At 47.4% G+C, this 15,608-nt stretch overlaps 1 protein-coding gene and 1 long non-coding RNA gene across 7 annotated transcripts in view; one reads left to right on the top strand and one right to left on the bottom strand.

Annotated features, from left to right (window-relative positions):
* Positions 1 to 7,039, bottom strand: part of LOC140481102 (uncharacterized) — a 67,358-nt gene extending 60,319 nt beyond the window's left edge. Inside the window, exon 1 of the long non-coding RNA XR_011961467.1 lies at positions 6,723 to 7,039. This is a non-coding gene — a long non-coding RNA (uncharacterized lncRNA). The remainder of the gene's footprint in view (positions 1 to 6,722) is intronic.
* pde2a (phosphodiesterase 2A) overlaps positions 1 to 15,608 on the top strand; it is a 404,089-nt gene that overhangs the window by 254,748 nt on the left and 133,733 nt on the right. For all 6 annotated transcript variants that reach the window (XM_072576762.1, XM_072576765.1, XM_072576764.1 and 3 more), the window contains one exon: positions 14,004 to 14,115. In XM_072576762.1, coding sequence (XP_072432863.1) covers positions 14,004 to 14,115 — 112 coding nt within the window. The remainder of the gene's footprint in view (positions 1 to 14,003; positions 14,116 to 15,608) is intronic.

The raw sequence follows: 15,608 nt of genomic DNA on the forward strand, positions 1-15,608 counted from the left end.
CTCTGTGTTGGATATGAGTCTGATATTGTAATCACGTTGACCTTCTGATATTCCATGCAGAATCATTGAGTCCTGTCCAGTTTAGGAACTAAGATGATCGGCGAACTCCACTCACTCTGGCTGGGTTCGATGATGTCCTCATCGAGCATGGCCTCCACCTCCATCTGGACCTGTTTGGCTCTGAAAGGATTAAGACGATAGGGGTGTTGTTTTATCGGAGCAGTATTCCCTTCATCTACTTCATGTTCAATAGCATTAGTCCTTCTTATCTGATTCTTACATATGTCCTCATTCTGCAGTAACAGATCTTTCAACTGCATCCTATGCTCCTGAGACAGAGAGTTTACTAACCTATCCCACTCCTCTTTAGTTTTTGCTTCATACTGTGACTTATTGATGTGGGATCTTGTTCATCACACAATCTGGGAAAATACCAGGATATTTCTGTTTTAACTCCTTGGTCTTCCTTGGGCTTCTCCACAACAAGGGGTGTCACTCCCACCTTGGATCCTGCTGAATCATTCTCAAGAACAAACTGTATTCCTGGAACTGTCCCTCTGTCAATCACTCCCACTGTTACTTCCCCAGTCTGGAGTTGGCACACTAATCTGATCTTACATCGGGGAATGCTACGTTTTTGTCAATGTGTCCCACAAATTACCACACTCTCGGGAAACAGATCAGAAAAAGTGCAATATGTTCATCCCTCACTATCAGCGACTGGTTAGATCCTGTATCTCTCAAAATTATTAGCTCTTGACCTTCTCCCCCTGTTCTTTCTGAGTAAACTTTACCCACAGAGGCCTATTCTTTACAGAGATCAGCACTAACTCCATACCCAACTCTCCTTGACTTTTGGGGTCTCCTTTACTACCTTCACTAATGCCACTCGCTTAGCTTCTTTTACCACATCTTTTCCCACAATGCCTTTCTTTAACGACCAGCAACTGTGACTTTGTAGAGCATAGAACATCGAACAATACAGCGCAGAACAGGCCCTTCAGCCCTTGATGTTGCGCCAACCTGTGAACTATTCTCAGCTTGTTCCCCCTACACTTTCCCAAAATCATCCATGTGCTTATCTAAGGATTGTTTAAATCTCCCTAATGTGGCTGAGTTGACTACATTAGCAGGTAGGGCATTCCACGCCCTTACCACTCTCTGAGTAAAGAACCTGCCTCTGACATCTGTCTTAAATCTATCACCCCTCAATTTGTAGTTATGCCCCCTCGTACACGCTGATGTCATCATCCTAGGAAAAAGACTTTCACTGTCTACCCTATCTAATCCTCTAGATCATCTTGTATGTCTCTATCAAATCCCCCCTTAGCCTTCTTCTCTCCAATGAGAACAGGTTCAAGACTCTCAGCCTTTCCTCATAAGACCTTCCATTCAGACCAGGCAACATCCTGGTAAATCTCCTCTGCACCTTTTCCAATGCTTCCACATCCTTCCCAAAATATGGGGACCAGAACTGAACACAATACTCCAAGTGTGGCCGCACCAGTGTTTTGTATAGTTGCATCATGGTATTGCGGATCCGGAACTCAATCCCTCTACCAATGAAACCTAACACACTGTATGCCTTCTTAACAGCACTATCCACCTGGGTGGCAACTTTCAGGGATCTATGTACATGGACTCCAAGATCCCTCTGCACACCCACACTCCCAAGAATTTTTCCATTGACCCAGTACTCCACCTTCCTGTTATTCTTCCCAAAGTGCATCACCTCACATTTAGCTGCATTGAACTCCATTTGCTACCTCTCAGCCCAAATCTACAGTTTATCCAAGTCACCCTGCAACGTGTAACATTCTTCCACACTGTCCACTACTCCACTGACTTCAGTGTCATCTGCAAATTTACTAATCCATCCACCTATGCCTGTGTCTAAGTCATTTATAAAAATGACAAACAGCAGTGATCCCAAAACAGATTCTTGTGCCACACCACTAGTAACCGGACTCCAGGCTGAATATTTTCCATCAACCGCCACTCGCTGCCTTCTTTCAGAAAGTCAGTTTCTAATCCAAACTGTTAAATCACCCTCTATCCCATGCCTCCACATTTTTTCCATCAGCCTACCATGTGGAACTTTACCAAAGGCTTTACTGAAGTCCATGTACACCACGTCAACTGCCCTACCCTCATCTACATGCTTGGTCACCTTCTCAAAAATCTCAATGAGGTTTGTGAGACACGACCTGCCCTTGATGAAACCATGTTGACTATCTGAAATCAAATTGTTGCTTGCTAGATGATTATAAATCTTATCTCTTATAATCCTTTCCAAAACCTTTCCTAAAACAGAAGTAAGGCTCACTGGTCTATAATTACCTGGGTCATCTCTGCTACCCTTCTTGAACAAGGGTACAACATTTGCAATCCTCCAGTCCTCTGGTACCAAACCTATAGACAATGATGACTCAAATATCAAAGCCAAAGGCTCTGCTATCTCCTCCCTAGCTTCCCAGAGGATCCTTGGATAAATCCCATCTGGCCCAGGGACTGGTCTACTTTCACTCCTTCTAGAATTGATAACACCTGTTTGTAACTAACCTTGATCCTTTCTAGTCTAATATCTTGTACTTCATTCGTCTCCTCAACGATATTATCCTTTTCCTGAGTGAAAACCGATGAGAGATGTTCGTTTAGCACCTCTCCGATCTCCACAGTGTCCACATTCAACTTCCCACTTCTGTCTTTGATTGGCCCTATTCCTATCCTAATCATCCTTTTATTCCTCACATACCTATAGAAAGCTTTAGGGTTCTCCTTTATTCTATTTGCTAAAGACTGCTCGTGTCCTCTCTTTGCCCTTTGTAACTCTCTCTTTAAATCCTTCCGAGCTGATCTGTAACTCTCCATCGCCTCATCTGAACCATCTTGCCTCACCAACACATAAGCCTCATTCTTCTTTGCAACAAGAGATGCAATTTCTGTTGTAAACCACAGTTCCCTGACCTTATCACTTTCTCCCTGCCTGACAGGGACATACCTGTCAAGGACACACAATATCTGTTCCTTAAACCAGCTCCACATTTCCACATATACACTTCCATCTCCCATGATGAAGGCCTCCAAGCCCTCCGCTTCTTCCTCTCCCACCGACCCAACCAGTACCCTTCCATTGACACCCTCCTTCGACTGACTGAATTGGTCCTCACCCTGAACAACTTCTCCTTCCAATCCTCCCACTTCCTCCAAACCAAAGGAGTAGCCATGGGCCCCAGCTATGCCTGCCTCTTCGTCGGATATGTGGAACAGTCCATCTTCCGTAGCTACACTGGCACCACCCCTCACCTTTTCCTCCGCTACATCGATGACTGTATCGGCGCTACCTCGTGCTCCCACGAGGAGGTTGAACTGTTCATCCACTTTACTAACACCATCCACCCCGACCTCAAATTTACCTGGACAATCTCAGACTCCTCCCTTCCCTTCCTAGACCTCTCCATTTCTATATTGGGCGACCGACTCAATACAGACATTTACTATAAACCGACCAACTCCCACAGCTACCTAGACTACACCTCCTCCCACCCTGCCCCCTGTAAAAACACCATCCCATATTCCCAATTCCTTCGCCTCCGCCGTATCTGCTCCCAGGAGGACCAGTTCCAATACCAAGCAACCCAGATGGCCTCCTTCTCCATCGCAAATTCACCGGCACCTCCACACACATCATTTATTGCATCTGCTGCACCCGATGTGGCCTCCTCTACATTGGGGAGACAGGCCGCCTACTTGCGGAACATTTCAGAGAACACCTCTGGGACATCCGCACCAACCAACCCAACCGCTCCATGGCTGAACACTTTAACTCCCCCTCCCACTCTGCCAAAGACATGCAGGTCCTTGGCCTCCTCCATTGCCAGACGATGCCTGGAGGAAGAGCGCCTCATCTTCTGCCTAGGAACCCTCCAACCACACGGGATGAATGCAGATTTCTCCAGCTTCCTCATTTCCCCTCCCCCCACCTTATCTCAGACCCAACCCTCAGACTCAGCACCGCCCTCTTGACCTGCAATCTTCTTCCCAACCTCTCCGCCCCCACCCCCTCTCCGGCCTATCACCCTCACCCTCACCTCCTTCCACCTATCGTATTCCCAGCGCCCCTCCCCCAAATTCCCTCCCCTCAAACCTTTATCTCAGCCTGCTTGGCACACCAGCCTCATTCCTGAAGAAGGGCTTATGCCCGAAATGTCGATTCTCCTGCTCCTCGGATGCTGCCTGGCCTGCTGTGTTTTTCCAGCACCACATTTTTCAACTCTACATTTCCATTGTCTGCATCCCCTGCATTTTGCTACCCCATCCTGTGCATCCTAATTCTTGCCTAATCACATTATAATTACCCTTGCCCCATCGGTAACCCTTGACCTGTGGCATGTACCTATCCCTTTCCATCGCTAAACTAAACGTAACTGAATTATGGTCACTCTCTCCAAAGTGTTCACCTACAACTAAATCAAACAGCTGGCCTGGTTCATTACCAAGCACCAGATCCAGTGTACCCTCCCCTCTTGTCAGCCCTTTGACATACTCTCTCAGGAAACCCTCCTGCACGCAGTGGACAAAAACTGATCCATCTGATATACTGGAGTTATAGCATTTGGGGAAGTTAAAGTCCCCCATAATGACCGTCCTGTTCCTTTCACTCCTACCCAGAATAATTTTGCTAATCCTCTCTTCCACCTCCCTGGAACTCTGCGGAGGCCTATAAAAAAACTCCAAGCAGTGTGGCCTCTCCTCTCCTGTTTCTCACCTCAGCCCATATTACCTCAGAAGATGAGTCCTCATCAAAAGTTCTCTCAGCCACCGTTATACTATCCGTGACTAACAAGGCCACACCACCCCCCCCCCCCCCCCCCTCTTTTACCACCTTGCCTGTTCTTGATGAAAGATCCAAACCCTGGAACCTGCAATATCCATTCCTCACCCTGCTCTATCCATAGTTATTTTACAATAAGATTGTTAAGTAGCTCTTTCTCATGACATAACACTGAATCTAAAACAGCCTGCCCTCTCATCCTCAACATACTGGTCTAGAAAACCGTTCCTACCGTAATGCCAGAAACTCTACTCAACAGATTTAGTACTCAATTGGTTCCCCATACTCTGTGTGGATTGAAGTCACCTATGATGCCGGTGTTGGCCATGCTACGTGCTTCTCTCATCCCCTGATTAACATTATGCCCCACACGATCACTATTTAGAACTCCACTCACTGTCTGCTGCCTCCTGCTGTTTCTTAGCGCCCAAACAGATTCCACCATTGTTCTTCTGACCCCAATTCTAATGTACTGATCCCATTCTTTACCAGCACAACTCCCCATCCTTTTCCTCTTGTCTGTCCTTCCTGAATGTCAAATATCCTTGAATATTCCACTCCCATTCCTGGCCACCACGCAGCCATGATTCTGCATTGGCAATTAGATCATACTCCTGCATCTCTCTTAGTGCTTTTAGATTATCTGCACATCATTCTTGTTATGCAAAGGGGACAGGAGCATTTGCCACCCATGAATAACAGATAAACAGACATTGCTATAATGGAAATCCCCTATCCATCATGAAGGTCTTTGTGATCCAATGTGCCATCAGTAGTGAGTATATCGGCTTATAAATACTGCGTGGATTCAAGTAGAGTTCCCTTAACTGTGTCTTTTTGACAACATTCCATTTTTGAAGTATACTTGATGCTTGGTTTTGTGGCTCTTATCTTCTCATGACCCTGGCATCTTTACAATATCCTGTACCAATTTTACTTCCTTCCAAATTTGGTCACTCCTCAAGTTTCCATCCCCTGCTAAGCAAGTTTAAACTCATCCCAACAGTACTAGCAAATCTCACTTGGGCATCTGTCCCAGTCGAATTAGCCACGAAACGACACGACCAGCTATCCTTAGTAGCCACACATGCAACATGAATTCGACTGGGACAACACTACTATTATAGGACAAGCCAAACAGAGAACAGCCAGGGAATTCCTAGAGGCATGGCACTCATCCACAGATTCAATCAACAAACACATTAACCTGGACCCAATATACCGACCACTGCAGCAGACAGCTGGAACTGACAACTTGATTTTGAGTTTTTTGAGGGGGCAATGAATATGATTGAAGAAGGAAATATGGTTGATGTTGTTTACATCGACTTCAGTAAACCATTTGACAAGGTCCCTCATGGCAGACTCGGCCAAAAAATGAAGTCACAAGGTATCGAGGTGAGCTGGCAATATGGATACAGAACTGGCTTAGTCATTAGAGACAGATGGCGGCCGAAGGTTGTGACAGGGGCCAGTTTTGGGAACTCTGCTGTACGTATAAATCCATATAAATAATTTGGAGGAGAACATGGCAGGTCTACTGAGTGAGTTTGCAGACAATACAAAGATTGGTGGAGTTGTGGATAGGGAGGAGGAATTTCAGAGGATAGATCAGTTGGCGGCATCGACAGAAAACTGGCAGATAGAGTTTAATCCAGATAAACGTGAAGTGGTGCATTTTGGAAGGTCAAGTACAGGTGGAAACGAAACAGTGAATGGCAGAAATATTTAGGAATATTAATATGCAGAGGGATCTGGGTGTGCAGGTTACAGATCACTGAATCTGGCAGTGCAGGAAGGTAACTTTACCCACAGTGGAAACACCTGAGGCTTTTCACCTCCTTTCCACCCTCTTGGGCTTCTTTTCTATCCCGTGGTAAACACTTACCAGTGTTCTCTCCTCTTTGTTACATAGTGCAGGATCTCCCCTTTTCCCAACATCGATCCCTCACAGGATGAAATTCCGGCCGGAAGCTTGTCTTACGCACCAACATGTCCTCATCTGCTAATTTCACTGCCCTCCTCACTTCCTGAACTTTCTGTTCCTCCACACGAATTCTTATCATCTCTGGAATGAGTTTTTAAACTCCTTCAGCAGAATAGTCTCTCTTGAAGCTTCAAAGGTCCTATCTATTTTGAAAGCGCGCACCCAGCGATCAAAATAACTATGTTTAATTCTTTCAAACTCAACATAAATCTGGCTTAGTTCCTTCTTTGTCTCTGAACCGCTGCCGATATGCTTCTGGTACCAATTCATAAGCACTTAAAATAGTCTGTTTAACCTCTTCATAGTCTCTTGACCCCTCATCTGACAGCGCGGCAAATTCCTCACTAGCTCTGCCGACCAGTTTAGTCTGAACTAGTATTTCCCATAAATCCTCGGACCACTCCATCTGCCTGGCCAATTTTTCAAATGAAATAAAGAAGGCTTCGACATCTTTCTCATCAAAATGTGGCAGAGTTTTGACATCTTTATATATATCACTACCTTCTCTTTTAATCTCCATCCTGTTCACTTGACTTTGCTGACAAAGTCGCAACTTCTGAAGTTTTCAATTTCTCTCTCTTTTGCTCACCTAAGAACCTTCTCTCTCTCTCTTCGCCCCCCCCCACCCGCCCTTATTTATCTGTAACTCCATTTTCCTCAATTGTAATTTAAGTTTTTCTAACTCTGCTGCACTTGTCTGTTTCTCTGACATGCCCAAGTGCTTGAGTAACTCTCTTACAATTTCAGCTTTAATTCTGTCCTTGGTTAAACCCAATTCTAATCTCTTTGCTAATTCAAAACATATGGCTTTTTTTCTCCTTCTGAACTTCCTTGGCAAATTTGACAATCGTCTTCAAACCCCAGAACCACTTTAACAATTTTAAGAGCCATTTCTCTCACTTTTAATTTCACCAACTGCAAATCACCGAAATTAAACACTATGTCTCACCAATGTTTTATTTAAAGATCTCCGACACTAACTTACAATGTTTAAATCTACTGAGACTTTATCTATTCAAATCTGTCCAAGTCTCAGACTGGATTTGTGTAAACCTGTTTAAACCCCAGCGAGGAGCCCCCAAACTGTTCAAATCCCAGCGAGGAACACCTAAACTGTTCAAATCCTGGTGATGTGCCCCCAAACTGTTATGACACAGTGTAACCCCCTCTGCTCGGGGCAATGTTTTCACACAGAGGGTAGTGCCCATGTGGATAAGGCTGTCAGAGGAAGTGGTGGAGGCTTGTCTTCATCCCTCCCTCACCCTTCATTCCACCCCTCCCCCTCAATCTGTAACTGAGCTGTGATTGGGTGAGGCTTCACGTCTGTCACTTTCCTTGCCATATCTCAATGGTACACTGGCCTGCCTGTGCTGTGATAGGCAGTAGTCTCAGGGGGAGATGGGGTATCCCCTCTACCCTGTCATCCTCCAACCCCCACATCCTGAGCAACTTCAGGTAATGATCAGGAATCCTGTGTGGCCTCTTCTTCCCTTAGCTCTCAATCCTGGAAGTTTGTGTACTGCTCTGACAAAGACCGATTTTGTTCAGATTATTTGCTTTGCTCTCGTCAGGACAATTTGCAACACTTTGTAGTGTCTGAGACCAGCGTGCTGGTTGGTTAGCTAGTGGAGTCTTATTGGTAGAGGCAAGCCAGAGACAATGCACCATATAGATGATGACTGACAGTTAACTGCTCAGCTTTGTTTAACGACCATTGAGAAGGGTAGCAGATACGTGGGAACACCAGCACCTACATGTCCCCCTCCAAGCCACTCTCCATCCTGACTTGGAAACATATCACCGTCCCTTCAGTATTGTGGGGTCAAACTCCTGGAATACCCTCCCTCAGAGCATTGCGGGTCAACCCACAGCACATGTGATGTGCCAGTCTGGGTTAGTAAGCCAAATTGGAGAGAGGAATTTCTGAAAAATTCATTCGTGGGAGGGTTCATCACTGGCTAGACCAGCATTTATTGGATAACTGCAATTGGAAGCCAATCACATTGCCATGGGTCTGGAGTCACATATAGGTCAGATCAGGTAAGGATGGCAGATTTCCTTCCTGAAAGGACATTCGTGACCCAGATGGGCTATCCTATCGGACAATCAACAACCAATTCATAGACTCCAGACTTTTTTATTGAATTCAAAGTTCACACTCTGCCACAGTGGTTGCAAACCTGGGTCCCCAGGACAGGACGTGGGTCTCTGGATGAACAGTTCAGTGATAAAACCACTATGTCATGGAGGTGATATAGCCGAGGATCAATCAGTTGTTCCTGAGGATGAAGAGGATAATCCCATGACGAGTGGCCGAGGAAATTGAGGCAGTATTCTCTGGAGTGAGTGAGAGGTGAACTCATTAAGACATCTGGGATTCTGAAGGAGCTTGACAGGGTCGATCCTGGGAGATTATATCCTCTGTGCAGGGAATCTAGAACCTGGGGTGGGTGTGTTGGGGTGGGGGCAGTCAGACTTTCAGGAAAGAGGGCTGATCATATTGGTACGCTTGCCTTCATTGGTCAGTGCATTGAGTATAGGAACTGGGATGTCATGTTATAGACAATAGACAATAGACAATAGATGCAGGAGTAGGCCATTCAGCCCTTCGAGCCAGCACCACCATTCAATATGATCATGGCTGATCATTCCCAATCAGTATCCTGTTCCAGCCTTATCTCCATAACCCTTGACTCCACTATCTTTAAGAGCTCTATCCAATTCTTTCTTAAATGAATCCAGAGACTGGGCCTCCACTGCCCTCTGGGGCAGAGCATTCCACACAGCCACCACTCTCTGGGTGAAGTAGTTTCTCCTCATCTCTGTCCTAAATGGTCTACCCCATATTTTTAAGTTGTGTCCTCTGGTTCGGCACTCCCCCATCAGCGGAAATATGTTTCCTCCTGCCAGAGTGTCCAATCCTTCAATAATCTTATATGTCTCAATCAGATCCCCTCTCAGTCTTCTAAACTCAAGGGTATACAAGCCCAGTCGCTTCAGTCTTTCAGTGTAAGGCAATCCTGCCATTCCAGGAATTGACCTCGTGAACCTACGCTGCACTCCCTCAATAGCCAGAATGTCTTTCCTCAAATTTGGAGACCAGAACTGTACACAGTACTCCAGGTGTGGTCTCACCAGGGCCCTGTAGAGCTGCAGAAGCACCTCTTTGCTTCTATACTCAATTCCTCTTGTTATGAAGGCCAGCATGCTATTAGCCTTCTTCACGACCTGCTGTACCTGCATGCTTACCTTTTTTGACTGGTGTACAAGAACACCCAGATCTCTCTGTCCTGCCCCTTTACCTAATTTGATACCATTGAGGTAGTAATCTGCCTTCCTGTTCTTGCCACCAAAGTGGATAACCAGACATTTATTCACATTAAACTGCATCTGCCATGCATCTGCCCACTCACCTAACTTGTCCAGGTCACCCTGTAATCCCCTAACATCCTCATCACATTTCACCCTACCACCCAGCTTTGTATCATCAGCAAATTTGCTAATGTTATTGCTGATACCATCTTCTATATCATTTACATATATTGTAAAAAGCTGCGGTCCCAGCACGGATCCTTGCGGTACCCCACTGGTCACTGCCTGCCATTCCGAAATGGAGCCGTTAATCACTACCCTTTGTTTCCTATTAGCCAACCAATTCTCTATCCAATCTAGTACTTTGCCCCCAATACCGTGCGCCCTAATTTTAGTCACTAACCTCTTGTGTGGGACTTTATCAAAAGCTTTCTGAAAGTCCAGGTACACTACATCCACTGGATCTCCCTCGTCCATCTTCCGAGTTACATCCTCAAAAAATTCAAGAAGATTAGTCAAGCATGATTTCCCCTTCATAAATCCATGCTGACTCTGTCCTATCCTGTTACTATTATCCAGATGTGCCGTAATTTCATCCTTTATAATAGACTCCAGCATCTTTCCCACCACTGAGGTCAGACTAACTGGTCTATAATTTCCTGCTTTCTCCCGCCCACCCTTCTTAAAAAGTGGCACAACATTAGCCGCCCTCCAATCCTCAGGAACCGACCCCGATTCTATTGAACTCTGGAAAATAATCACCAGCGCATCCACGATTTCCCGAGCCACCTCCTTCAGTACCCTGGGATGCAGGCCATCAGGTCCCGGAGACTTATCAACCTTCAGACCTAACAGTCTCTCCAACACCAAATCCTGGCAAATAGAAATTCCCTTAGGTTCAGGTCCTTCAGCCACTGTTACCTCAGGGAGATTGCTTGTGTCTTCCCCAGTGAACACAGATCTGAAGTACCCATTTAATTCCTCTGCCATTTCTTTGTTCCCAGTAATATATTCCCCTGTTTCTGTCTTCAAGGGCCCAATTTTTGTCCTAACCATTTTTTTGCCTTGGACATACCTAAAAAAGCTTTTACTATCCTCCTTTATATTCTTGGCCAGTTTACCTTCGTACCTCATTTTTTCTCTGTGTATTTCCTTCTTACTAATCCTCTGTTGTTCTTTAAAAGCTTCCCAGTCCTCAGTTTTCCCACTTATCTTCGCTAAGTTATACTTTTTCTCTTTTAACTTTATATGTTTCTTAACTTCCCTCGTCAGCCACGGCCGCCCATGTCTCCTCCTGGGATCTTTCTTCCTTTTAGGAATGAACTGATCCTGCAACTTCTGCATTATACACAGAAATATCCGCCATTGTTCCTCCACGGTCTTCCCTGTTAAGGTATTGCACCATTGAACTTTGGCCAGTTGCTCCCTCATAGCTCCATATTTCCCTTTATTCAACTGAAATATTGTCACTTCAGATTGTACCCACTCCCTCTCAAATTGCAGATTGAAGCTTATTGTATTATGGTCACTACTTCCCAATGGCTCCTTCACTTCGAGGTCACTGACCAATTCTGGTTCGTTACACAATATCAGATCCAGAATCATCTTCTCCCTGGTCGGCTCCAGCACCAGCTGCTCTAAAAATCCATCTCTGAGGCACTCCACAAAGTCTCTTTCTTGAGGCCCGATACCATCCTGATTCTCCCAGTCTGCCTGCATGTTAAAATCCCCCATAACAACTATAGTAACATCTTTGCGAGAAGCCAATTTCAGCTCCTGATTCAACTTACATCCGACATCCAGACTACTGTTTGGGGGCCTGTAGATGACTCCCATGAGGGTCTTTTTACCCTTAGTGTTTCGAAGCTCTATCCACACTGACTCTACATCCCCTGACTCTAGGTCCCCCCGCGCAAGGGACTGAATATCCTCCCTTACCAACATGGCCACCCCACCCCCTCTGCCCGTCAGTCTGTCCTTACGATAGCACATGTAGCCTTGAATATTCATTTCCCAGGCCCTGTCCCCATGAAGCCACGTCTCAGTTATCCCCACAATATCGTATCTGCCAATTTCCAAAAGAGCCTCAAGCTCATCCACCTTGTGTCTAATGCTTCGTGTATTCATATATAGAATTTTTAATTTGTTACTGCTCTCACCCTTCCCCTCAACCCTTATTTCACTCAACTTTACAGCATGATGCCTTTTCCAGTTTTCTGCCTCCTTGATACAGTTGTCTTTCTTGACTTCTCTTGTTCTAACTACCCCTTCAATTTCCTTTTTAAACATCCCGCTTGTCCCCTCCCCCCCGCTACTTAGTTTAAATGTAGCGGTGTTGCAGCAGAAAACCTGCCTGCCAGAATGCCGATCCCTGTTCTATTAAGGTGCAAGCCGTCTCTCTTGTAGAATTTATGGTTACCATAAAATATACCCCAGTGATCCAAGAACTTGAAACCTTGCTTCCTGCACCAGTTCCCCAACCACACGTTCAAGTCCATTATCTCCCTGTTTCTGGCCACACTAGCCCGAGGAACTGGAAGCAAACTGGAGATAACCACCTTGGACGTCCTGCTTTTTAGCCTTCTTCCTAGTTCTGCGAAGTCTCGCTGTAGTATGTTCCTCCTCTTCTTCCCGACATCATTTGTGCCGACGTGTACCACCACCTTGGGCTCTTCACCCTCGTCCTTGAGGATTTCCTGCACTCTGTCCGCGATGTCTTTCACTCTAGCACCAGGAAAGCAACACACCATCCTTAAATCCTGTCTGCTGCCACAAAAACCCCGGTCAGTTCCTCTCACGATGGAGTCCCCTATTACCACGGCTCTGTGCGATGTCCGACTCTTCCGCTCTGCTTCTGCGGCAACTTTTGATTGACAAACATGGCCGCCTTGCGAACTGGCAGTGTCATCAGACTCTACTGTGTCCAAAAGCTTCAACTTGTTCCTGACAGGTACTTCTCCCGGCGTCTCTTGCACCTGTCTCCTCTCTGCCTTCCTCATCGTCTGCTCTCTTCTGCTCGCTTCTGGCATGATTGGTGTAATAACATCACTGAAGGTCTTGTCCAGAAAGATCTCGTTCTCTCAGATGAGCCTAAGGTCTTCGAGTTCTTTCGTCAGTGCTGCAATATGCTCGGTCAATTGCTGAATGTGCGCACACTTTCCACACATATACGAGCCAGACACACCAGAGTCGTTGACCTGCCACATCAAACACGTAGCGCACTGAACCAGCTGGGCAGTCATGTCTTCACCCTCTTCAACTGTGGCGTACGGGACATTGTTGAGGCCAGTTTTAGAATTCTGCATTCAAATCTGGTTGACCTTCCACAGGAAGGATGTTGTGAAACTTGAAATGGTTTAGAAAAGATTTACAAGGACTTTTGCTGGGTTGGAACTGCAGGGTGAGGCTGAACAGGCTGGGGCTGTTTTCACTGGAGCGACAGAGGCTGAGGAGTGACATTATAGAGGTTTACAAAATTATGAGGGGCATGGATAGGATAAATAGGTATGGACGAGTTGGACTGAAGGGTCTGTTTCCGTACTGTGTGACTCTGTATATATATATATCTTTTGACAAAACGTTGTAAATCTTTGGCATTCTTATCCCAGAGAGTTGCAGATAATATTCAAAATGGGGGTACACAAATCTTTGGTCTGTTGGGGAGCCCAGGGGATAAAGGGAGTGGGTGTCAAAGTCAGATTGGAGACGAACATTGGCCACGATTGGATGAAATGATACAGCAGGCTCAATGGGCTGAATGGCCTTCTTATGCTCTGATTTCTGGTGTGTTTGTCTCTTTGTTAAAGTTGGAAAATTATTTGCAGCAATATGTATAAACAACCCAACAATATGTCTCATCTTCCCCTGCAGTTACACGGAACTGGATGAACACAAGATTCGGCATTGCTTTCGGTACACGGCAACAGTCCTGACCAGTACCATGTCTGTTCAGAAAGAGCGCAAACTGAAGATCGAATGTCAGGTAATGTGACTGACAGGCGCAGAGCTTACACCCGCTCTGCCTCAATCCGTACTCCCAATACAACGCTACCCCTCTCCAACACTAGGACACAGTTCCACTCTGGAAGCTCAGCTGGAGCTCATGAAGAACTCTCACATCGGGGTGTAAGAGGGTTAGAGGCAATGTGCGTCTTCCAGAGGCTGGTGAACAAAACAGGTTTGAGACACAAATTCAGCTCAGTGCTGAGGGAGCGCCGCACTGTCGGAGGGTCAGTGCTGAGGGAGCGCCGCACTGTCGGAGGGTCAGTGCTGAGGGAGCGCCGCACTGTTAGAAAGTCAGTGCTGAGGGAGTGCTGCACTGTCAGAGGGTCAGTGCTGAGGGACTGCCACACTGTCCGAGGGTCAGTGCTGAGGGAGAGCCGCACTGTCGGAGGGTCAGTGCTGAGGGAGTGCCGCACTGTCGGAGGGTCAGTGCTGAGGGAGTGCTGCACTGTCGGAGGGTCAGTGCTGAGGGAGTGCTGCACTGTCGGAGGGTCAGTGCTGAGGGAGCGCCACACTGTCGGAGGGTCAGTGCTGAGGGAGCGCCACACTGTCGGAGGGTCAGTGCTGAGGGAGTGCTGCACTGTCGGAGGGTCAGTGCTGAGGGAGTGCCGCACTGTCGGAGGGTCAGTGCTGAGGGAGTGCCGCACTGTCGGAGGGTCAGTGCTGAGGGAGCGCCGCACTGTTAGAAAGTCAGTGCTGAGGGAGTGCTGCACTGTCAGAGGGTCAGTGCTGAGGGACTGCCACACTGTCCGAGGGTCAGTGCTGAGGGAGAGCCGCACTGTCGGAGGGTCAGTGCTGAGGGAGTGCCGCACTGTCGGAGGGTCAGTGCTGAGGGAGCGCCGCACTGTCGGAGGGTCAGTGCTGAGGGAGTGCTGCACTGTCGGAGGGTCAGTGCTGAGGGAGTGCCGCACTGTCGGAGGGTCAGTGCTGAGGGAGCGCCACACTGTCGGAGGGTCAGTGCTGAGGGAGTGCCGCACTGTCGGAGGGTCAGTGCTGAGGGAGTGCCGCACTGTCGGAGGGTCAGTGCTGAGGGAGTGCCGCACTGTCAGAGGGTCAGTGCTGAGGGAGTGCCGCACTGTCGGAGGGTCAGTGCTGAGGGAGTGCCGCACTGTCGGAGGGTCAGTGCTGAGGGAGCGCCACACTGTCGGAGGGTCAGCGCTGAGGGAGTGCTGCACTGTCGGAGGGTCAGTGCTGAGGGAGCGCCACACTGTCGGAGGGTCAGTGCTGAGGGAGTGCCACACTGTCAGAGGGTCAGTGCTGAGGGAGTGCCGCACTGTCGGAGGGTCAGTGCTGAGGGAGCGCCGCACTGTTAGAAAGTCAGTGCTGAGGGAGTGCTGCACTGTCAGAGGGTCAGTGCTGAGGGAGTGCCACACTGTTAGAGGGTCAGTGCTGAGGGAGTGCCGCACTGTCGGAGGGTCAGTGCTGAGGGAGTGCCACACTGTCCGAGGGTCAGTGCTGAGGGAGTGCCACACT

The sequence above is a fragment of the Chiloscyllium punctatum genome, chromosome 9 (genome assembly GCF_047496795.1).
Source record: "Chiloscyllium punctatum isolate Juve2018m chromosome 9, sChiPun1.3, whole genome shotgun sequence".
In the NCBI taxonomy this organism is placed as follows: Eukaryota; Metazoa; Chordata; class Chondrichthyes; order Orectolobiformes; family Hemiscylliidae; genus Chiloscyllium; species Chiloscyllium punctatum.